Source organism: Apostichopus japonicus, chromosome 14 (genome assembly GCF_037975245.1).
Source record: "Apostichopus japonicus isolate 1M-3 chromosome 14, ASM3797524v1, whole genome shotgun sequence".
NCBI lineage: Eukaryota > Metazoa > Echinodermata > Holothuroidea > Aspidochirotida > Stichopodidae > Apostichopus > Apostichopus japonicus.
The window spans coordinates 11,283,371-11,308,738 of record NC_092574.1 but is presented as its reverse complement, the minus strand read 5'-3'; the positions used below and the strand labels follow the sequence as shown (position 1 = coordinate 11,308,738).

At 37.7% G+C, this 25,368-nt stretch overlaps 2 protein-coding genes and 1 long non-coding RNA gene across 4 annotated transcripts in view; 2 read left to right on the top strand and 1 right to left on the bottom strand.

Moving 5' to 3' along the window:
• Positions 1-4,017, top strand: part of LOC139980251 (alpha-N-acetyl-neuraminyl-2,3-beta-galactosyl-1,3-N-acetyl-galactosaminide alpha-2,6-sialyltransferase-like) — a 31,273-nt gene extending 27,256 nt beyond the window's left edge. For both annotated transcript variants that reach the window (XM_071991797.1, XM_071991796.1), the window contains exon 6: positions 782-4,017. In XM_071991797.1, the coding sequence (XP_071847898.1) occupies positions 782-1,097 (316 nt within the window). In that variant the 3' untranslated portion in view covers positions 1,098-4,017. The remainder of the gene's footprint in view (positions 1-781) is intronic.
• The window catches only part of LOC139980263 (uncharacterized), a 43,556-nt gene extending 38,494 nt beyond the window's left edge, over positions 1-5,062 (bottom strand). The window contains exon 1 of the long non-coding RNA XR_011797490.1: positions 4,924-5,062. This is a non-coding gene — a long non-coding RNA (uncharacterized lncRNA). The remainder of the gene's footprint in view (positions 1-4,923) is intronic.
• LOC139980253 (uncharacterized) lies at positions 4,270-10,025 on the top strand. The gene is made up of 4 exons (XM_071991799.1): positions 4,270-5,051; positions 6,598-6,741; positions 7,118-8,002; positions 8,663-10,025. Exons 1-3 carry the CDS (start codon positions 4,868-4,870, stop codon positions 7,768-7,770), a joined length of 981 nt encoding a protein of 326 aa, XP_071847900.1. The 5' UTR covers positions 4,270-4,867; the 3' UTR covers positions 7,771-8,002; positions 8,663-10,025.
• Positions 10,026-25,368: the final 15,343 nt, after the last annotated feature.

Sequence of the window (25,368 nt, the reverse complement as noted above, 5' to 3'; positions counted from 1 at the left end):
AGAAGACTTTGGTAGAAAGTATAATGTCCCTCTTTTGCAACGCTTTGATAACTTGTTACATGGTCAGAGTAGTTTAAAGTACAAGGTCGTCTGTTTGTGTCCTTCTCATAATGTCGTAAACCGTAAAACATGTGCCACATGAATATTTAAGTAAACATCATGATTCTGACGATGAAGTGTATAAGTAATAAAACTAATTCACAATCTGGATGTCTCTTTCCAATTTGCCCTATCAGCTCATTACCCATACCTTACAGTACCGCATCATACTATACTCTACAATTACGTCCCTTACATCACCCTACTGTACCTAACCTTACTTTGCCATAGTCTATCATACCATACCAAACTCTAACCTTCCATAGCATACCATGCCATACCATACCTTACAGTACCGCACCATACTATACTGTACAATATCGTCCCTTACATTACCCTACCGTACCTTACCCTATCATACCATACCAAACTTTACCCCACCATAGCATACCGTGTCATACCATACCTTACAGTACCGCACAATACGTTACCGTAAAATATCGTCCCTTATATTACCCCACCGTACCTTACCTTACCATAGCCAATCATCCCATACCAAACTCTACCCTACCATAGCATACCAAACCGTACAATAACTTACCGTAACATCACCTCACGTCACGCAACATCGCACCACACCATACCATAAAATACCAAACGGCATAATACCATATCATACCGTACCAGTGTATGTGAGTATGTTTGTGTGCTTAGTATAATCTTTTTCCTTTCTCATTTGCAGGGAAAATCCCGACTCGTCTGTTCGATATCATTATTACCAAACATTTGACACTCCTACCGAATGTGAGACTTACGATAACCACGAGAATAAGGTGTATATGGGAGGGCATAGGTTTATAACAGAAAAAGCCATCTTCTCTAGATGGGCTGAAATGTTTAATATTCATTTCCATCATCCAAAATGGACACCGAAATCCAAACATTCAAAGGGACAGGTTCTAAAAACTCCATTCGTCACTCGGAACGAAACAGATTCTACAATTTTTGGTTCGATCAGTCATTGGTTTTTAAGATCTGTTATAGGATTTACAGCGTAAAATAAGAAAATAATTCAACAAGAAGTATATGATTTTGTTTTACCCTCACAGGTAAATAAACGAGACCACTCTATGGTGCTTTTTCACATGAACCATGTATGTAACATTCACTATAAACCAACAAAAACGATAGCAACAACAACCTGCGGCGATGGTTCATATAGCGAAGAGGTGTAGCCGTCTAATATACTTCATCACGATTACAACTTATTGCTCTTTGTAGCAGTTTAATAAAATTACTGAAAACACATAGAGAAGAAATCGTTTTAAATTGGAAGGTCGTATAATAAATACAAAATTATATTATAAATCCATTTTTCATTTGGTGCCAAATTTCAATCTTTGCAGTATATATATATATATGGAGGGATCAACACTAAACAGAACATATAAAAACAGTAATCATAACAGTAAATATTAACCAGGTAAACAAAAGTTGAAATATTAACTCCAAGCTGAAAGTCGGAAACTAATTGCTAACACGAAGTGATAGGGATGATACACAGAAGGCCCTGAAAGTTTTTGATGTTTATTTCAGTTATACAACAGACTTGTACTTATTCTCGTTAAGTATTCTCCTAATGGTTTATACTTCATTTGTTCTAAAAAATATCAAAGTTTGTGCAGAATCAATTGCAAGGTAGAACTTCTTGCCAACTTTCTTACCGTCTGGAATAAGTTCATTTACTCTGCTTTGTATCGTCCCATAAGGTCAATCTTAAATTTAAAACGTATAAGCCAACGAAAAATCTCAAATACGACTTCTCGATCAGGTTTTTATATAGTATTTTGATCCACTCGTGGAACAAATGATGACGTCACTACATTCAGGAATGCAAAATATTGGATCATATTGCAAGAGATCTCACACCATTGATTCGTCCCCTCCCCCTCTTTCTCCATTTCTGTCCCTACACCGAGATCAAGAAACAGTCAAGAATGGTGACCTATGTGATTGGGTAATTTTGATTGCTTAATGTCTACATTCCAACTGACGTCTGAAAAACTCTTTAGTTAAATGCTCGTGATGAATTTATGTACGTGTAAAGGTATGCATTATTTCCTAATTGTGTGTCAATGTGAATATATACTGTATTGTATAATATCATAGTATTTCGTATGGAAAATTTGTATTTTTTAACATTTGGAGGAAGTTTTTATACATTTCAAGAACAGTACATCTTGCCAAATACATTTATTAAATATAGAGAGTTTTTAGTCTCGCCAATCTCAATCGAAACGCATGCTTTGAATACTTGCTAGAGATCACGCTGTAGTCAGTAAGGGGAAGGGATATATATATATATATATATATATATATATATATATATATATATATATATATATATATATATATATATATGAAACACTCTTAGAATGAGAATCACACAACATAGATCGGCGATCAAAACCAAAAAAATCAATCAACCTGTTGCAAATCACTTCAATCTCCAAAATCATTCAATTCAGAATTTGCGTGTTATTGCCATTGACCAAAACGATTCTTGGACAGATAAATCTAGGAAAGGAAAAGAAAATTTTTGGGAACTAAACCTAACGACCACGGCACCATTCGGTTTAAACATCAGAAACGATTGCCGTCCCAGATAAACCAAAACAACTCTTTTGCAATTACGACGGAATCGGATTAAAATAATCCGACGCGGATTAAAATAATCCGAATTTCTAAAACTTCTACTCAATTCAGCAGAATTCAGTAAGTCGCTTTGACTTCACTACCATGTCGACACTCTTCGCTATAAAATAGTTTCAATTCCTGCTACTCCTTGTCACTTTCGGTGATCATGCACTGAAGAAGAGCTAGTTTTGCTCGAAAGCTCTGCAAAAACTAAACATTGGCTGTTTTACTTCCAATCACTTACCTAATTTAATTATTGTATCTCACTCGAGATCCAGCCTTTTTCTAACTGCAGCATAGTCGTTTAACAGTTTTTTCCGTTATTCCTATATATATATATATATATATATATATATATATATATATATATATATATATATATATATATATATATATATATATATATATACTGTACATTGGTTAGCAAGCATTTCTAAGTACTAAGCTTTACCCATATTTTTGCAATGACATATTCTTACATTGCGAACCATTATACCTTGTAGTAATACAGTCACCTTTCTTGCTTTCGTAATTTGATCCAAACGACACAATTTATAAGCAGTAATATTGAATATTGGTTAATCTCAAAATTAGATAAAAAGTACACATTCTTAACCATTATCATGTTAAATAGTCCACAAAAGCGCAATATCTTTGATAATTAGATGGAAGACGGCTGGTAATATACAAATTTTAATCAGTACACGAGAGGAATGGGGAGGGGATGGGCGGGGGTGGGGGGGGGGGGGTAGCGTTGAACGGCAGGTAGGGCGTGTTAAGAAAATAATAAGACGCAATGACCATTTATTTCCCGTATAACCATTTTGCCAAGAATAGCTCTAAGGATAGTTTTGGGAAATTCTATTTGGAGATTATAGGAGATCTTAATTTATGATATATCTTTTACTTTTTTATAATTATATTTGGTATCTCTTAATAGCAAAAGTATGATATTTCTTGTAAGCATAGATCTACTAACTATAATCCTGAAAGCTATATTGCTTCCTGTGTGTATAATATGACGCCCAACTACTGATCTTTTACTTGTATAATTTCTTAACCACATTTAAATTGCGTTTTGGAATGTAACCAATATGGACATGACGCAACGTACTGATATGCAGACCCACGCGGAGAATGAAGCATCGTACTATAATGCAGATCCTATATAAGGCGCACTACGGTATAACAGTAACATTTACAGCACATCGTTTAATATGTATTAAGAAATGTTTTTATCAGCTGTATATGCTTAATTGATAATAAAGAATAATCTTGGAATTTGTAGATAATATTCGCCTTATTTTGTCTGATAAAAATGAAGAAAAACACCCATCCACCTGGGTCGACCCAGTTTAAAAAAACAAAAGGAGTTAAGATCCGCTCTCGATGCCAACCAAAGGAATTCATAAGAAATACTGTCCTGGGTTTTCCAACTCACTATATATATATATATATATATATATATATATATATATATATATATATATATATATATATATATATAGTAGTTGTAACCATAGTAATCGGCGGGCTTGTGTATATAGGAATACTGCCGTGCGAATTGACGTAGAATGAGTTAAATAGAAGGTCGATGTCAGCATTCATTCACATTTTATAGTTTTGACAGAATTTCGAGAAACGCTCTATGATGTCACTCTCCCACACCCCGTACCTTTAACCCAGCAACTTCCCAAAGGTATACTTGTTAAGAAATGTCACCCAAGATATATAGCCTGGTTACGAAAACCAAACGAGTTATAACTGATCCACTCTCAACTCCAGTCCCCTCTCATTCAGACTGTGAGAAATATGTAAAAACACAGATACTATACACATAGTCAAAAGGCATAGAGAGCCGCTAATGCAATGCCCTGCGAATTCTCTCTACGATAGATGAACAACCGGCATATTTCTTGCGTTCAAATCACATCTTTATAAAAAGGGAAGCTTATCAAAAGCGTGAAGGCTATATACGAAGAGGGTTGTATATAACCCTTCACGAAGAAGAACATTTATTGTATGTTGTATACAGAACTACACTATTGACTGATATGCGAGCACTTAACTTTAACCAGGGCAAATTCATATATGCAAACGCTTCTATCACGCAATACAAAATTTGATCACTATGACAAATGACAATAAAAGAAAATGCTCAGCATTTGTAGCCAGATTTTTCGTTACCTTTTTTCTCACTGGAAGTATCAAATTCGGAGCAGTTCTGTTCGATCCAGTTTCTACGAATGATGGTTTCACATCTGCATTAACCGGTTTACTCTTTATCCTCCCTTACGCAACATCGAGATTGCTCGGTACGTATATATATATGTATAAACAGGCCTACAGTTTTTGAAGAGGTTGTACTTGTTCGCCACAAACATTCTAGTCCATTTTCCACATATCATATGGACTTTTCGGCGCATCCCAGTAGATATAGCAAGTTCGATTGACTTGATCTCTTTTTTTCGTTTTTTTTTCTTGCAGTTTTCACCTCATGAACATTGATCTATCTCATATATTTATCAAACAATTCACTTTATCGTGTAGCCTGTACTGTCTACAGTCAAGAATATATTTGTACGATAGCCTAACTCCGTTAGAGTACCTATTCCCAGTGTTCAAACAGTTGTCCTTGTCCTGCCTGTAGTCCTCTTAGCTATTTGTAACTTCAACGGTATACGTTGTTACATTGTCCAGTATTGTTATTCAGTGTTAAAAATATCCCACATTCTCAGAGCCTCTTAAATTTGCTACCAACAATATATTACTTACTAGAGGTCTTAGTCAGTCTCCAACGCGAGAATTCGCTTTTATTCAGGCTCAAAAACTCGACGTCATCTTTCTTCAAGAGACGCACAGTTTTCCCTACCATGAAAAGTATTAGAGGAATGATCGGGGACGGTAAAATAATAACAATATAATAATATTTGCTTTCTATATAGCGCTTTGCATACGTTATATTACCCCTGGTCAAGGATAATCTGTCCCAGAGATAATCCCTCTAGTCGGCAGCAGTTATATACTGCGCCCAATGACAAGTTACCTCACAGGTACCCATTTAACCCCTGGGCGGAGAGAGGCAAGCGAGATTAAGCATCTTGCCCAAGGACACAAAGTAATGAACTAGGCATGAATCGAACCAGCAATCCTTGGATCACGAGTACGACGCCTTAGCCAATTGGCCACCACGCTCTCTAAAATGTTTCTCTCTCGTACAACAGTTCCAGCTGTGTTTACAATAATGGTTCTTCTCTTCTTTTCGTTTTTACTCGTAACCTTATTAGGGTATTTTAAAGTTTATTTGGGATCCGTCGTTATACCAACAAATAGTCTGGTTACTGGAAATTGTATTTTGATAGAAATATTGAAATTGAAATTGAATACTATTTATTTCCACTTCACCATGACATAAACAAAGTGAACATATAACATTAAAATATACAATACAGATACATTCCATAGGAATCAAACAATTGATTTATACAAATGATGTGAAGTGGGGGGAGACCTGGCAGAAGCAGAGCTTATCAAGGCCAGGCCACCAACAAAAAAACACACACAACCCAACCCCCCTCCCCACACCAAAAGTTCACTCCCCCATGACGATAATACTTGCTGTTGGTGTCCCCTAACACTTGCCGCTATTTATACCCATCAGATAACGACGGCAATAACTTTAATCAAGTTGCCACAGGAAACTTCATGACCTAACATGTTTTTGCAAGGAAGCTATTTCACATAGATGTGAGATAAATTTGTTACAGTCCTTTTACACGTTAAATATGTTATACTCGAATCTAATTTCTACATGTACTTCATCAGCGAGTTTTTTGTGTCTCTTATCCTTTTTTATTTCAGGGCCAGGAATAAACCAGCTGATGAATTACTTTAGTCCCCGTTTTCTGGCATCTTTAGGTGGATTTATTTTTGGAGCTGGTTACGTATGTTCCGGACTATGCCCTCTTTGTCCACTGTATCTATCCATCTTTCTCACCATGTCAGGTATAAAGCAATTATAATTACATATAAAGTCACAGACGTCGTTACCTGCTCAAGTCTAAGGGGTATATTGCATTAAATTGCATTAATGACATCGGCCCAAGCAATAACTATTTAGCTACCCCCCCCCCGCCCTTAAAAAAATTGACAGAGAAATGTTTTTAGAAAGTAGGTTCTGCTACCCCCTCACCCCCCCCCCCCCCCCAAAAAAAGGAGTCAAAGTACGTCCCTGGTTTTTGCCTGATATTTCATCAGTTTTAGTACCTCAATAATGTTTTGGTCTTTTATTTCTCATATTCATTTGAATTGAAACCAAATTTAAAGATTCGTGCCCCATTTCATGAATTTTTCTACCATATATTTTTTATTGGCTCCGCAGGAATGGGATTAGCGTGTATGTTACTACCTACAGTTTTGTGTCTCAAATCATCTTTTGGGGATAATTTTCGCGCAATTATGCCTATCGCAATGCTAGGTTCCTTCGCTGGTGTGGCAGTTATACCTACCGTGACTGTTTATGTTCTTAACTCATATGGAACGAGCGTTTGCTTCATACTCTTTGGAGCATCGGCTTGGAATCTTGTGCCATGTGGACTACTTCTCCAAGCAGACCATCTCCGCAAAGAAAATTTCAAGAGTGAAATGATTAATCTCCAGCAAAAATCTTATCATGACCCTCCTTCGCTACGAGATGATCCGACTGTACCCCAAGAAGATACGTTGAAATCCGCTAAAGATTGTCATGGTATATCAGGCGCCATAAAATCATTGTTAACGAATTTTGAAGGTTCTATGAAACAACTTGCAAACTTAAATTTTGTTATGTTCTTCATAGTTGCTAATGTTAGAAAAATTCCAAACGATGCATGGATGTTATATTTGATTCCTCACACCATTGCGAGAGGGCTTTCTCCAACCTCCGCCGCGACTGTGGGCAGCATTGGTGGCATCGGCGGCCTACTGGGTAGACTCGTAGCGTCTATCTCCTTCAAAACAACAAGATCAATTCCCATTTTGTTATTTAGTATGTAAATTATACTAAATGGAATGATTTTTATCGGAATGGAAATATGGGGGTATAGTTTAGACCTTTCTGGGCTTCTCTATGTAGCTAGTTTCCTGAACGGGACGTTCTTATCGGCTCAATCTGGTATGGTAGCTGGGGTACTCCATCTACTCGTTACGCCCGAGAATTACCTGTTAGCCTTCGCTACTATAGATGCAGGAAACGGTGTGTGGGCATTACTTGCGGGATATGGACCAGGTAAGTATATATGCGATTAATCGAACGTGACTATCATCAATATGGTCCGTTTATTCAACCAATTTATTCAACCAACCAATTCAACCATTTATTCAACCAAAAGGTCCGTTTTCCACACCCTCGCTTTACGAAATATCTATGAGCAATGAAAGTTCTTGTTTGTGAAGGATTCTTGTGTAGGAATTGTGTTCTTTCGTTCGTGGATATACAATTCTATATATGGATATATCCTTACGTAGTTTTAGATCCAACCCCCTCCCCCACCCACCCTCAACAGGCCTGTATATGAGGGAATTAATTTCAAATTGACATAATTGAATACCTTCAACGACAACCTGATTCCTGTATATTTAGGCTGATAGCCTTACCACACATCTAGAATTTGACATCGCTTTTTTTGTGCATTGATCTTGGTAAATAGTAAGTACTATGAGACAAAAAAACACCATGACAGTAAATAATGTGAGATTTAAAATACTGAGGAAATCTGTCACATTTTTTACAAATTTCGGTTTGTCATTTTTTTGTTTGTTTATATATCAAATCAAAAAGGAAGACTTAATTGCGAGAATAATATCTGTTGAATTTAGTATATAAGGTATCGCCATATAAAATAATATGTATATGTGTTATATGATTTTGTTTTTCTTGTTTTCCTAGGATTATTACTGGACAAAGTAAATGGCGGTCAAACAACCTTCTTAACACTAGGCTGCTGCAGTGGCCTATGTGGACTAACAGTATTATTTATATGGTTCAATGGCATTTCCGAAGCCTAACGTTGATCGTAGTACAAGAGAGTACAATGAAACCCCAGAAACTGAACCTAAGCTTTGGATTTGCATGAAAGAAATGTGAAATGATGAAATGTTAAATTGCAATATCACAATATAAAATACTATATATACTTTCATGCATAAAGCGAGCCTACACTTCATTCTGGGAAAATTCGGATTTTTCTTCTTTCGAAAACTATTTCTTGTAGATGAGAAGGGGGTTGCACCTGTCAGCAAGAGTTCGAACCAAGATTATGGTTTCCATTGCCTTTAGTGTCACATGCTTGTATTCACTCCTCCATATAATAAATTATGATGTTATAAAGGTCTTTGTTTCTCCCGCTTTGTGATAATAGATATGGCCCACCTCTTAACATGGCCTTCTGATACATGTCTTGTAACGGTAGGAAGGGGTGGTGGGGAGGGGGGGGGGCACTAATATCAATACGATTCAATAATTGCATAGCAGTTCTTTACTTGTGCTTTGTTGACCATTTCACCTACAGAGCATATTCATATTGCATCCTTCTATTTGTTTCACCTGTAAATATTTGATGTATCAGATGACAGCTTAACTGATTATATTGATCCCTGTATACTTGAACAGTTGTACCCGCAATTCAACTTTATAATTGTAGGAAATGCAATGCTGCACCAATTCGTTGTAGCCTATATTTCACGTATACCAGTTTACCCATATCATTACCTGTTCGTCTGTAAGATTTATGACTACCTGTACAAAAGAAATTTGACAGATGTTATATGATGTATATGCCATGTATCATTAAATTAGTTTTTCAGACCATTCCTGCAGCTAATTTTACTGAATATAGCGCTGAATGACATTGTTATATACTAACCATACCCATCTGTTATAGTGCAATAATTTCATAGTATATCTTTCTTTGCTATTAGTCATCTTGAAGATCAAACTTGCGTGAGGATGTCGTTTGTATTATATTTGTGTTTACTTGTCAGTGTCTTAGGCACCGAGTTCTATACTCGACAAATGATCTAATTAAAAGGTTCCTCCGTAGCAGAGTTTTTACAACGGAGGGCATGTGACCATAAGGTCGACTCCAAGTTGGGGTGGGAAGGCGTGAGATCTGGCAAGGGTCCTCCCCAGCAAGACTTAATTTTTGGAATTGAAAGGGTGTGGCACTTTTGAGGCATTACAGAATAGTCCTATAATTAGATCTACTGCACGCAATTGAGGTTGTCTTAATGAATCTGTTTTATCTTTTGGAGGCGGTACAAGTGGGGGGGGGGGGGGGAAGGCGTTAACCATCCCTCTGAATCCTTGCCCGAGCAGATACTCAACCCTATTGCTTAGTACTCTAGTCATACATAGTACCGGGAGATCATGCCTATATCTAAAGTATTTATATGCAGCTCTCCCACGTCAACAATAAAGATTAGATTCATCAGAAAGCATGATATTCACATAACAAATGAACCGGTGTATGTTTGTTTTGTACTGAAGTATGGCAGTCATGTTACCACATCATCGATGTAGCTAACTAGAATACATGGCATTCACATGACTCAATATGTGTGTAGTTTAACAATGAGAAGAAAAAGTCATGGCCTTCTCATCACCGGTCACATCATGTCGCTACCAAAAATTAATTACATTTCTATGACTAATCGTTTGTAAAAGAATAAGAATCAAAATAACAAGAATTAAGAATAACAACAGCAAGAATGATAACAAGAATAAAAAAATAATAATAATATTAATAACAATAATAATAACAACAACAAGAGCAACAACACGTATTGCGCTTTGTTAATGTGACAAACGGCCCAAAACGTTTCCATGGTGACAAGCAGTTGTAAATTCATTTTAGCAATCATTTTGGGGACAAAACGGAGACGATAAATTAAAAAGGAAGCACCTAAAGTCGTATACATTGGCAAGGTTTAGTTGACAAATGTAGTTGAAATGATTTAAATTATAGCACAATTTTGCATCTAAGCCCAGTTACCGAAGTAAAAATTTCTCAAAGGGAGGGGACAACAATTTATCACTAACTATAGAATACAAGACATTTCCAAGACTTTGTGGGTACTTTCTGTATGCATGCGTGTGTGGGTCGAAAACAGGGGGAAGGGGTAGGGTTAAAGATTAGCCATGAGCTTCTATTGTAACGATGGCTGTCTATTAAAGTCAAGGGCGTAGGAACCGGGGGGTTGGGGGCGCCAGCCCCCACCCCATTGAAAAATACGGAGGGGGCGGAAGTATTTTCAACAACATTTGCAACAGTATTTTCAACAACATTTGCGATAACAAGTTTTTTCACCTCAATAAAAAGTAAGACCGAAAAGCTTTTACGACAAACAAAGGTTTAAAATCTTTTGTTGTCCCTAAAAGTTTTTCGGTTTCCTATTGTTCCTCTGAAGTTGCAAACTGAGCGAAAGAAGTGTCATAAGGGTGCGCTCGACGCATCTTTCCCGGTTAGATCATTACACGAATTTGGTATATAACAAAGACAAGGGTGTCTTCTACTCCACGTCTAATTTTAATGTCGATGGGTGTTTCAGAGAGGACAAGAGAGGGGGCTGAAAAGAGGGGTTTTTCCAATTTGTGCACTTATAAAGAACACGTATTTCTAGCGGGTCCTTTGGGACCACGTATCTCCCGAACGGAAGCAGAAATGGACCTGGGAGTTGCAGATTTGGGCTCTTGAGCATCGATTACTCCCTGTTACGTCTTTTGGGCGAAATCGATTCTGGGTCAATTTTTGGCAATATTTATTTGCGCCAAAAAAGTGTTTTGTCTGAAAAGTTAAAAAAGTACCTCTTTTTGGTACCCAATTCCAAAATAAACTCAGATTCGTAATCAGCGTGTCGCGAACTACCAGAAAAGATACACATTTATCACATTTATCGCCTTTGCGCCCCCAAAATTAAGTGTTTTGTCTTGAAAAGTTAAAAAAGTACCTCTTGTTGGTACCCAATTCCAAAATAAACTTCAGATTTGTAATCAGCGTGTCGCGAACTACCAGAAAAGATACACATTTATCGCCTTTACGACAAAAAGTTTTTTCCCCTCAAAAACAAGTAAGACCAAAAAACTTTTACGACGAACAAAGGCTTAAAATCTTTTGTTGTCCCTAAAAGTTTTTCCGTTTTCTTTTGTTCCTGTGAAGTTGCAAACTGAGCGAAAAAAGTGTCATAAGAGGGCGCAAAGGCGATAAATGTGTATCTTTTCTGGTAGTTCGCGACATGCTGATTACGAATCAAATAAAAATTGCCAAAATTAAACCCAAAATCGATTTCGCCCAAGAGACGTAACAGGGAGTAATCGATGCCCAGGAGCCCAAATCTGCAACTCCCAGGTCCATATCTGCTTCCGTTCGGGAGATACGTGGTCCCAAAGTACAAGATAGAAATACGTGTATAATGCAAAATTTGGGAAACCCCCTCTTTTCAGCCCCTCTCTTGTCCTCTCTGAAATACCCATCGACATTAAAATTAGACGTGGAGTAGAAGACATCCTTGTCTTTGTTATATATCACTTTCGTGTAATTATCTGACCGGGAAAGGCTTTTTGTCTATATTATTTCTATTTGCGCCAAAAATAGGTGTTTTGTCTTGCAAAGTTAAAAAAGTACCTCAATTTGGTACCCAATTCCAAAATAAACTTCAGATTCGTAATCAGCGTGTCGCGAACTACCAGAAAAGATACACATTTATCGCCTTTACGACAAAAAGTTTTTTCCCCTCCAAAACAAGTAAGACCGAAAAACTTTTACGACGAACAAAGGCTTAAAATCTTTTGTTGTCCCTAAAAGTTTTTCCGTTTTCTTTTGTTCCTGTGAAGTTGCAAACTGAGCGAAAAAAAGTGTCATAAGAGTGCGCTCGACGCATTTTGCCAGTGATACGTGATTTCAAAGCAGTCAAATCAAACCTCTGTTTGTCATCTGGAGTTTTATCTTGACATTTATGAATAAATGGGTCATTTTTGGCAAAACTGCAAGGGGTACGTACCCATTCATTCTGAAGTTGAAATATTAGAAACGAGCATTATTTCTCAACAGTTGCTGTGGCGCAGTGGGTAGTGCCTGTACCTGGAGTGCAAGACAACCTCAATGTCTAGGGTTCAAACCCCAGTTAAGGCAGTTTTCCTTTTACTATTCTTATACCTCTTTCCTTCCATTCTGATGTTCAAATATTAGAAATGAGCTATATTTCTCAACAGTTACCATGGCGCAGTGGGTAGTGCCTGTACCTGGAGAGAAAGACTAACTCCTTGTCTAGGGTTCGAACCCCAGTTAAGGCAGTTTTCCTTTTACTATTCTTATACCTCTTTCCTTCCATTATGAACCTAACATATTAGAAACGAGCATTATTTCTCAACAGTTGATGTAGCGCAGTGGTTAGTGCTCTGGACTGAGAGAGATGGACAAACACACTGTTATGAGTTCAAGAACCAACCAGCCTTTTAATTTTCTGTTCTTTGGAGCAGGTGGAAGTATAAAGGTAAGAAATGAAGACTATTTCATTGGGAACCAAACTGGTGTAATGGGTTGTTCCGTCTGTGATGAAACTGAGAAGCATGGTTCAAGCCCCTGGTGGGTGAGTGAGTGAGTGAATTCTGTAAAAGGAGTTCGCCACCACCCCTCTCCCCTGACAAGGTTCCCAAGCGGCATGTGAGCTGTGCAGCCTCCCCCTATCTGACAAGGTTCCCCAGTGGGTGAAGAGAGTTGGCTACTACCCCTCTCCCTGATAAAGTTCAGCGGAGAGGCTGACACGGTTCAGTGGAGGGGAATATATTTTACAAATACCTTTTAAAAATATATTTTAAAAGTCCCAACAACTGGATCTTTAAACATTTGAAATGCATCCAACAGTAGCATCTCACCTAATGGTCTGGTGGTGGACACAAAAAAAAAAATAAGCATCACAAGGTCCCTGGTTCAATTTCAACTCATGCTCTTCTTTTTTATTCTTCCAGTGAAAGCACAAGTAAAAAAAAAACACCACCGATTTTTCACATTTTCTTTTGCAGCTTACAAGTAAAAAAAAATTAACCAAAACTTGCAAATAAACTATGTCCACTTAGTGCCAACAAAATATTGCATCTGTATCAGACCCCCCAAAGAGAGGAGTTTTAGCATTCTCTAGACAGGGGGCAAAGAAATGTGATTTTCTTGCCATATAATTTGCACAAAATCCCACTTGACTATCTGACTGATGTAGAGTCAAGTGAGTTAACATTGGTTAAGAATTAGGTGAGAACCAGAAATGATCAGACAATTCAAGCTCCCTAGACCACAACAAGGTGTACAAACTCACTCTTTGGACATCAACCTATTCAGTCACTGATAACGTTTTACAGTACATAAGTTTTATGGCCAAAAATGGTTTAAAATCCAGAAAGAACAGTCTTCCTTTTATGTGAAATATAGACCCAAAGATGTTGAATATGTAGGAGCAAATAGACATTACCCCTTCAATACCCTAAAATATTTTGAATAACAAAGCCATCTAGTATATATAGACTACACAGAAGAAGGCAACTTTTCAGACAGTCTGTTGACCCCCTTGAGACTCAACTAGTGACAACTGCCAGGGATCACTTGAGGTGTGTTTTAAGATCATCCAACACATGATTATCACTTCTAAAGCAGATATCATTTACCTGATTGACTGTTTATGCATTGTTCAAGGTTACTTCAGACCTATCTGTAATTTGAGCCACTTCAAAAACTAAAACTGAAGTTGGCCAAATTATGTTCACAAAAAGGAAATGATTGCAATGGAGAACTCACAGTGGGGGCACCATCATACCAGGTGTGCGATTCATCCTACCTTAACTTTTGGAGTTATCAAGGTGGTCAGAATTTGATCTTAAGTGACCTTTGACCTCTTCATAGAACATTCAGTTCTTGTACATTTCTGAGCATGAGGATGATCGCAGCTTTGATTTGAAGCTATGTCGACAAGGATTTCAGGCTTTTGGCAGCTGATGACTCCAATTTACATTTGACCTCTTCACAGAACTGCTCAAAGTGTAATGCTCAGTGAGGGGGACCTACCACCTAACTATGACATTTTACCGATGCTGCAGATGTTCACTAAACTCGACAACAAGGTTTTTGTATTTTGGCCGCTGATGACCTCAACGGACCTATGACTCCGCTCAATGACTTGAGCAGCCAAAGAATTCAGTGCTGTAAATTAATTTACATCCTAATTTTCATGAAATTCATGCAAGATATGCTTGGTGAGTCACCCCGTTTACAAGTTGGAACATCACACATACGTTTACCTGCATACATACACGCCTAGATTCCCTTTTGCATTTTGGCTAGGAATCAATCGAAGATTCCTGGCCTAGGATACTTATAAATTCCTCTCTTCTGAATTTACGAACTCTTTATGCATTAGATTATCTTTTAGCACCATCACATAACCATTGTTAACGAAAAACCTTTTATAATTTCCATCTGTAAATCTGAGAACATTTTCAACACGATACCCTTGAGCAGAGCACTTTTGAAAACAAGCAAGAGAGAAAAAACACAGGTATTTTTTGGTGCAGGGCAGAGATGGTCTTATGGTATTGCAAAAGTATTCAAGACTATGCATGAAATATAGATAGATTTCTCCAGAAAAAATTCTGCCAAAATGTTCCTTAAAATTTAGGAAAGCAGTTTTTCAAGTGTTTTAAGTACAGCTTTCATAACAGTATTCTCCATTTTATCTATTGCTATATCAAGGTAAAAAACTGCATATCCTTAGTGCTTCAATATTTACACACATGGTCATACCAAAAAAAAAGTAGAAAAGCTGTCATATATATCTTTTAAAAAGCTGCAACATCGGTGGCTCAAATAGTTTGTGATCCGTTCCAGACCGGCAGGCCTATCTGGCAGCTGAATTGAATCACTTTCTGATTCTTCTTCAACTTAGTCCAATTTCTAAACCCTCTGAACGACTCTTCTATCGGCTTGTCTCATTGGATTGATGAAGCTTTCGGCACGTCGCTATCAGAAATGGAACAAACTTTTCTGTCTTCTTCTGCCTTCAGGAGGCTATCGTCTGGTAAGCCTTTCCTGATCTGGTCCGAGTTAGACCGTACTTTACTCAGAGATGAGATGGAGGCTTTCATGTCCATAAGGAGACTATCGGCTACAGTGGCTTGGGATTCCAATTTATTGTCTCTGTCTGATGTTTCGTCATCTTCCCAAGTCTCTTCCAAATTTAAAGTCTTCTGGAGGTCTCTCGGGGAGCAGTTCCATGGTGGACACCGTAGGTGGCTCTGTCCAAAAAAAGAGTATGCAAGAAAATTACTAGATAGGAATACACAGGCCATGTAGACCAAAGTACTCTGCATGTTACATTTGAAGACTTGAATGAGTCAACGATAGCCAATAAATTTAAGGGCGAACACAGATTTCTTTGGGTTATGGGAGGGGGTGGGGGAGTAACACTTTCTTGGTGGGAGGGGGGTCAGAGCCACAGACAGAGATGTAAGAATATTTAATGACTTCCATAACTTATGTAATGTCAGAAATGTCAACAACAAAAAATCATTTATAACCCATCTACTAGTAAAATGTCTAGTATTGTTGTATCAACTACAGTAGTTACAGAATTTTATTATAAAATGTAAAAAATAATGTAAAAAAAAAGGAATATATTACAACATGAAGGCCAAAAGTATTTGAGTTGCAATAGATTTACAAGCTTTATTACAATGGTAAGACATGAAAGTAAACTTCATAAAAAAAATGACTTTAGAAACAAACCTCAGTTAATTTGTTGTGAACAGTTGAAAAACAGTGCTATCAGGCCAGGCTGGATTTTTTATGCCACTTTTAATTTTTGAGGGAACGACCCTTTAATTTGCCGAGGTTCATTGGTTTAGAGTGACAAGACTATTTAATCTAATACTTAAACATTGCTCAGTTCCTAAGATCCAACACAAAAGCACAAACAGAGTTTTACCTGTCTCAAATGACATATTTATAGTGGTAGTACAAATTTGTCAACTTTAGGACAGATGGTGTTTAATTTTCATTCAATGGATGCAAGGGTGTTGTTGTTTTAGTATCAAGTTAAAGGAACATGCTTTGGTTGAGTGAGTTATTAGAATTTATGTAAAGCAATGGGTTAACATTAACATTAAAGCCCGTACTAGAAGAGCTGATAACATCATCAAGTTAGCCTTTCAAGGAACATACAGGTTTAGCATATTTTAACGGTGAATAGCTTGAAACTGGATCAACAGTGTTTGAGTGTAAAATCTCAAATTAACCTTGTTCTGGTGGACTTCATTTGCCATTAAGGTAGAAACTGAACAAGTGATGGATATGAAGTCATGCTGCCGAGGAAGGAAACATTTCTTTTACAATTTTATTAATTCTTATTCTCATTTCATTATCTGACAATAAGATGGATGGAGAAATGTACTACATCTCAAACCTGCCCATATTCAGAAAGCAAAGCCAGAATATTAAAGTGGAGGGTAGAGTGGAGTCTATAAGTAAATGTTTACTATATTGAATACATGTGCTGAAAATTTCTCCATTTTGTTTATCATTATATTGATGATAATACTAGAGTTTCTGTTAATGGAAAAAAAACATGCCCAATATCTTTGCACTTGTAAGTCAGTCAATTTCATAGCAATATTCTCTCGGGTAAATGGAGCAACAGAGTTCGGATTGGGTTTAGTGGTACTGGATATGTGTTTTGGTGGGGTTACAGACAAAATCTAAGAGATGGGCAATCTAGGTCCCACCCCTGGCTGCATCCAAAACAGCAAAATACTAAGTAACTGGGTGTTTATTTACAAATAAATTACAGGTCTTTAATTGAGATGGAGAATAACACACAATCACTGCAATGTCCCTAAATATTCCACCGAACCCCCCCCCCCACCCTCTCCGACCAAATCTCTCCTAGTTTCTTTACGTGTAGGGTTTCCAGAAAGATCTGACCTGACGCGACGTTAATATTGATACACCCTTTTCAAGAGTTTCCTCTAAATATATTTATATTTATGAGGAAAAAATTATCACTGCACAGAACAAATCCATATTTGTCAAAACAAATGTGACACAATGCACATACAATTTAAGGGAACCCCCCCCCAAAAAAAATAATGCACAGTTGCATAAGGTATAATATTGTTTTCAATACAGTAGTTACTGCACAGCTACTTTGATGATGGGTAAAAAGAGCAATTTGCTTTGCGTGAATACTTATTCAGTTCTAGGAAAAGGGAACAAGCTTGTTATCCTTACAATATTCACCAAAAAAAAACTTTACACTAAATCTGAGGCCCAAGGAAAAAACTTGATGTATTCTTTAACGTTCAGAAAATTAGACTCTCCTCAACTCTGATTTACTCCCTCGCCTTCGGTAAGACTTAATATCACTAAGTGATATTTCATCACAGTTAGGGATACTTCTTTCCGGGGGTGGGGTGGGGTTGGCAGGGACAAAATATTTAACAACTGCACTCATTCAATACAAAAACTTGGTATCAATTCCATATAAGTTAGGTAACATCTTTGCTTGTGAACTACCATAAATGGAACATTTTAACCAATTTAAACGTCCCTGATTTATGCTTGACACTCCTGCTAAACGCGCTTGGGTTTATTTAGCAGCGAAGTAAATCTTTGTATGCAAGACAGACTCATTGGTTAGTTTTGAAATTCATTCCAACTTTCTTCGCACATGACCCTATCTGTGACCCGCTCGCAAACAATAGTCCTACAACCCATTGTCTCCAGCATACTGCTACAAATAATTTTATACAATGCGAGCGTCATATCCATCTCGTACTCTCAACGTACCAAACCCAAATGGAAAAAAACTTTAAAATGTACCTGGCTCTTCCTCCTTCTGTACGGCTTTATGAGATTGAACGACCCTTTGACCTAGCATCTTGATCTCTGCTACCAGTCTCTTCACGGAATCCTCTGATTTTACTACGCTGCCCTTCAAAGTCTAAGCAGAAAGATGGATTAATAATCAATCATGCATATGGATTAATGATCAATCATGCAACGATGGATTAGTAATCAATCACGCAAAGATGGATTAGTGATCAATCACGCAAAGATGCATTAATAATCATTGCTTACAGAATTTTCTTTAGTTATACAACTCACAGGGGAAATGACTTCCACCCCACCAAGTTGGGGAATATTTTCACTTTCATTAAATGACGTGTTAACTTTTTCCCCATAAGGTCTGTTCATACCACCGCCTCTTATGCTATTGTCGCATTACAGGAGCAGACGTCACTTACTCTCTTCGTTGGGATCTGGGTAGGAGTTGAAATTTAAGCCCCAATGAATGAGCTGGAGCTTGCGGATTAAACACCAAATGTTTCATCACCTACAGCAGTGGGTAGTTTCACTCAGCATTCTATTAAACACGAATTGTAGTGTAAGCAATAAAACTTGAAATTTTCAACAGGTTACATGATGTTGAATGTTAGTCCCAATGTAACCTTGCATCTAATGATATTAAACACAAACAATTTTAGGACACCCCTTGAACAAAGCAATTAACTTACATTAAACTAATGAAACTATACTCAAATTGACAGTTGAATGATCCATTAATAGTTTTGTCATCTCACCTTCATTCTGTCATGGATTGCTTCATTAGTCATCTTAATTCCTTGCATACCTTGAAGGTATCTTTATCAATCATATCTTTCCTGGTGAGAAAAACAGAAACGAATGAAACTTGCCTAATAAACTCCCTTGTTATGGGATCTTAGCATCTATTACGATTAAAACATAATTAAGATAAGATGGCAATCCACAGCATCTCATCTCTTCTATGATGGAATGGATCTACAATGAACTTTGACCTTGACCTTTAACAACTGAATAAGTTCTAATATAAAATTTGTCCCATTATAGTCTAGATATTTTGTGGTTTAATGACTTTTTCAAACATACTGACAAGCAGAACAGCCACAGTTTCTGGGTATTTGATCTTTCACCTATGACATTTATACCAATCACCCAAAATCAAGTTTACAGTACATGGTCAGGCACCTCCCCACCAAGTTTGAACCTGATCGGACTTACAGTCTAGGAGAAGTTCACGAGACACTCTTTTGCACAGTTTAGACCAATTTTAACTTAAACTCAATTGACCATTAACTACAAGCCTAAACAGCTAAAACTGTCTTGTTTTAAACTTTGTCTCTTCATTTTCTACATATAATGTGGTTTAATGCCTTTGTCCAACAAGTTGGCATGCAGAAAATGGCTACAAACCAATTTTTAGATTTCTTGACCTTCGACCTCTTTGACGTCATCAATCACGCAGGCATGAGTTAACATGGTAAGGCACCCACCCACCAAGCTTGAACTTGACAGGACTTTGGGTCTAGGAGGAGTTTGCGACATACTTAATTTTGCTCACTCACTCACAAAAACACGCACACCCACCCATCCACCCACACACGCCAACCTGAATACAGTTAAAACAAATCAAACACATTGTATAACCCACCCATTCAGGGGTCCTTCTTCTCCGGGCGTTGTCCAGCAGCGTCATCATCCAGCGTCTTAATCCATCTTCCGTCTTCATCCATCATCTTAGATCCTAGTTGTCTTACATTTTAATTCATCTCTGTCCACTTTCCGGATCTGCAAGAACGAGGCATACAAAAAAACAGAGGGTGTTATTTTGTGTTGTTAGTAGTTTGTTGTATGTACATATGCCGTTGCGAGATTTATTGCACATACAGTGTAGTACACATGGTCGAAAAAATTGCTAACCAATACAAACTAAGCAGTGCCGCACTAACAAAATCCAGTGGTTTCTTATTGGAAAGATTTCACCAATTGTATTACTTCTTACAAAAATCAACAAAACTTTATAATATCCGGCATGTTATTGGCAAGGTTTGTAGGTATAGTAATGCTGCAAGTTGCGGAAATGACCAGGAATTGTTGCAGATATTCCCCAAGAGAAGATATTTTTTCGGGACCTCTAGATAAATTGCAGGAATCCCACAATTGCACTTATCCCACAATCTTGCGTCCTAATGCAAACATTTGAATATACAGATACCCTCGTTCAGGTCAACATTTAACAAAGTTGACCTTCTTCCATGCAATAAAGTTGGACCCCAAAAACAATTATCCTGCTGTGCAATGTGTGCATGCATTTTATTATGAATGTAGTTATTAGCACAACCTTGCTGGTAGACCCATTATAAACCTAATTTTTATCCTAAAAAAAAAAAAGTCCCTGCCAATGATTTTTTGTTGTTTTCTTCATCTTTGTTAAATTCATGCATTTGCCCCTGGTTGCATAGGATGATTGTAGCAGACCGTTCCTTTTTTTTAAAAATCACAAGTAAGGCCAATTAAAACAAACATCAACATGAAAGTGAAAAGGCCTATGAAACTTTTACAGGTTATGTTTATATTTGGTTAGAAAAGTATGATCTTCAACAAAAATCGGTAATGGAAAACTGATTTTCAAGATTCTGCATTTTGCAAGATTCAGCCACCTTAGTCAAATGCTCAGTGAATGATAAAGACCTATATACACTCACAGGTGTTTTACAAACTGGTGGATCGAAGGTCAATGGCTACCAATTTCAGAGGCTGTATATAGTTTATTACTCTACCACATTAAGTCCCTAATTGGACTACTTTACATATACTTTTCGGGAGACTAAATCAATTCAATCAAGTAATGAATAAGGAAAGGCAACAACCCCGATTCAAAGCTGTGATTAAAATGATAAGATCGCTTGCAAGTTTCTCCAGAAAAAAAAAAACAGCTCAACACCATTTTGAATTAAGTGCTGGTGATTTATCAGGGGATGCCTTGAAAAAGATGGGCGTGTGAGGGGATCAGGGGGTTAGACGTAGGAAATTTGACACCAAAGTTCCTGCAAATGATGTGTCAGATTTTGCCCCCCCCCCCCCACTGACTCGGCACTTAAAGGGGTCTTAGATTACGAAGGTATTTAGCATTGAACACTTCTTCGGTGCAACTCGATTGCGGCTATTCACAAATGCTAATACAAAGTGCCTGTATTGCCTGAATGATGTTTAGCCCTAGTCACAACATAATGGTAGAAACTTTTCAGAGTCAATCTGTCCTTTAATACCAGAGTCTGGCATGGCTGATATTCATCAAGTTGGAAGAAAAAGTAAATTCATGCACACACACAAATCTTCAAAGTCTATAAGAAGTGGTATGCACAAAATGAAGGGGAGGGGGCATGACAAAACTGTTCACTCGATCGGGGATATTTTAAATTCAACCCGAGAAGTATTAGCCAGCTACAACAAGTGTAAACCCTGCCCCTTTTATGTCATTATTCTCACACAATGATTTATCAGCATAATCTTGCGTTTAGTGCGGTAACTATAGAAACCTAATGTATATTTTAAATATGCCTCAGTAATATGCACCATTTGATGTATATTGTTCTTTTCTGAGGAAGGCTTTAACGACCCCAGGGCAGCATGGCCCCCATTAATAATGTCCTAATTCGCCTCTATAGCCGTTCTTTAAATAAATATCTTGGATTTACAATATCCTGATCATAAAACATGGACACAGAACTGGAAATGTTGAAGATGTCGTACAAATATAGTATGTCAACATGTGGCAACAACATGTGGGATTACGAGAATTAAGATGGCTTCCGAGAAGATACAGTAAGTAGATATAGCTGAAACATTACCTTTTAAGATTATCCAATTGACGCAGCCAATAGTTGTCCATGTATGAAACTGAGATATGATCCATCTTATACGTTTCACATGCAAGGTTACATAATATTGCTTCCCAGCAAAGAAAAATACAGTTAAATTACTAAGGACTAAATAGGTTAGTTTGCACAGTAAAAGGAGTCACCAGTTGTATCATACACAGGTAGACGGAAGTCAATTCGCTTAACAACGTTGGCTGAGAAAGGCCTACATGTTTCAGCACTACGCTATTTACTATACCCACTATGTATTGTATGATGTTATAAAGGATGTCTTAGCAATCGAACGTAATTGTAGATGTTCACAGATGTTCCATCGCGTATCGTACCTTACTTCCATGCTTAAACAAGGTCAGTTGATAACGTGTAAACAGGACGCAGTCGATTGCTCACCAACCTTGAACTTGATCATGTGTGTATGGTAGGTTCCCTTGCCAATACTCACTCGACGTACATCGTTATGACAATACGTTTACTGGAGTTTAGATGTAGAGGGACTTGGATTGAGAGTGGTAAAGCCTCCCAATCATTCTTCCCCGTCAATCCGTTTAGTACCCCCCCCTCTCCCCAACCGAACCTCGTTTGTTAAAGGAATATCTAATGATTAGAGACAATTATTAATGTTAAATCAGCAAAGAGCAAGCAATAATGATTTTATCACTAAGATTTTTTTTTTAATTTCTTAGTTACACCGTCATTTAACTTCCCACTCAATCCTACACTCCCTGATACCCTTCCATCCCAATGTAGGAAACTTCATCGTTACACCCAGCACGCAACGATCTTTGTTCTACTTAATTGATCCTTACTGAGTCTTTCAACTTAAAAGCATATTTTTTTCCAAATAGATTAGTGAAAGTTACGGGCGTAGGAACAAGGAGGGGTGCCAGCCCCCCCCAGTGAAAAATATGGAGGGGCGGAAGTATCATTCCGCCCCCCCCCCACTTCGCAAGTCAGAAAACCCCTTTTTAATTTCCATTTATGAGAAAAAAAATCTCATTTGGAGTACCAAATTGCATCTAAGGCTAGGTGATAATGCAAAATTATATACAAAATGGAGTGGGTGGGTTGAAGCATGCTATATTGCACCAGATTGCATCTGAGGCCACCTGGAAATGCAACAAATTCCAAAGGGGAGGGGGACACCCCCTCCCCTTAGACCCCTCCCCAGGTCGGCCATCAGTCTTCAGCCCCCCACTCAAATGTACCTTCCTACGCCACTGGTCACCTACAGTTTCATTTCACGACGAATACCTAGCATTCGAGGATGGGCCGGACCAACAGAAGCGCAAAGCTTGGGTGACTTCAACCAGGGACGATTATAATCGTAGTATAACATTCAGGCCTACTGCAGCTACTTACTTAGTTTGGCAGATGCAATTAGCTAAATCGAGGTTATGAAGTGGTAAATTGTATTTCAGAACAAGGCATTGAAGACTCGCCCCAAACCACGTGCGGCCATCTGAAAAGTTAACTTTCTGTTGCTTGCAAGTGACGTTTTGTTTGTGTCGCTACAAAATGCAGACAGTACAATAATGAAACGTGATACCGTAAATGTTATCTTTGGCTGGACCTGCGATGTCCATCGCTGAATCGTTTGTAAACTGTGTTGTGGGTATTGACCGCAGCTGTATGTACTGACTATACACTAGTGTTACCCCGGTCCAATAGTTCGAGCTGGGGTGTCCCACCGGTTTCCGCCCAGGGCGTAGCCTTCCTCTTATTGACTGATTAAAAGCTGATTAAAAGATATTGGTGGAGAAAGTACAGTACAGTTTTTGTTGTTGTTATGCAATGGCTTGATAATAAAGCAGGGTTTGGTCATTCACCCTCTCTGGAACCCTCGGTTTACAGAGTGTTTACATGAAACAATGAATAAGGCTAAACGAATAATGAATGGAAAACAAATAGAAGAAGTAGCAGTATTACTTACACATAATGTTATTCACAATGATCTTATTTAATACGCGTCGCTGACTTGAACAGTAGGATGGTGACTTCGAAGTTCGCCCACTTAAGACTTAAAACACCCCAAAACTAAATCTTCTGGTATAAATCATTTGAAAATATACTTCATATGGTGGGAGAATTTTGTTATAGTACGATACACGGCCAAACTTTCTTTCCTGCAAACTGTTTTCACGTTGTTTTCCAAGAAGATTCTTCGTGATTGTGGAACTGGTATTTCTTGCTAGAGTATTGCGAATTTCGGCCACGCAACTTACAGTGTGGCGCTGGTAAAAATTGGTGGCGCTGTTGCTCTTTCAGTAATTATAACAGACTTCATAGATCTTCGTCATTTTATTGACAAATATGTAAGTAATTTCTTGCACACGGGTCATTTTGGAGAGAAAATAACTGTAGCTTCGTACTTTTTGGTGAAATTTGGCTCTTCCTGTAGGTTTTCATGGTGAAAATCGTGTATTTCTTAGGGTGCCCGAACTTCGCAGTATGGCGAACTTCGCAATACTGACTATACTAAGTGATTTGACTACAGTATGTGTGAAGTTACGTTACGACACTCGCAAAACCCCTTTCCCCTGTTGAGTCTGAATATGCCCAATTACTCATCGAACAAGAATTAACGTTCAAAAGTAATTTCAAGAATACCAAACCCTAACTACATTACGAGTGTTAATTTATACCCTAGCAAGTCCCTACATCTTTCTTATTATTACCCCTGAACTGGGAACAACATAAACATACCTGATTAAAAGATATGGGTGGAGAAAGTACAGTACAGTTTTTGTTGTTGTTATGCAATGGCTGAGGTTAGTTCCAAGGTGTTTCGACAACAGGGAAGTTGAACTGTGACGTACTTCCGTTTTCAAAAGCCCTCACTAGTATTCCTATGGCACCTC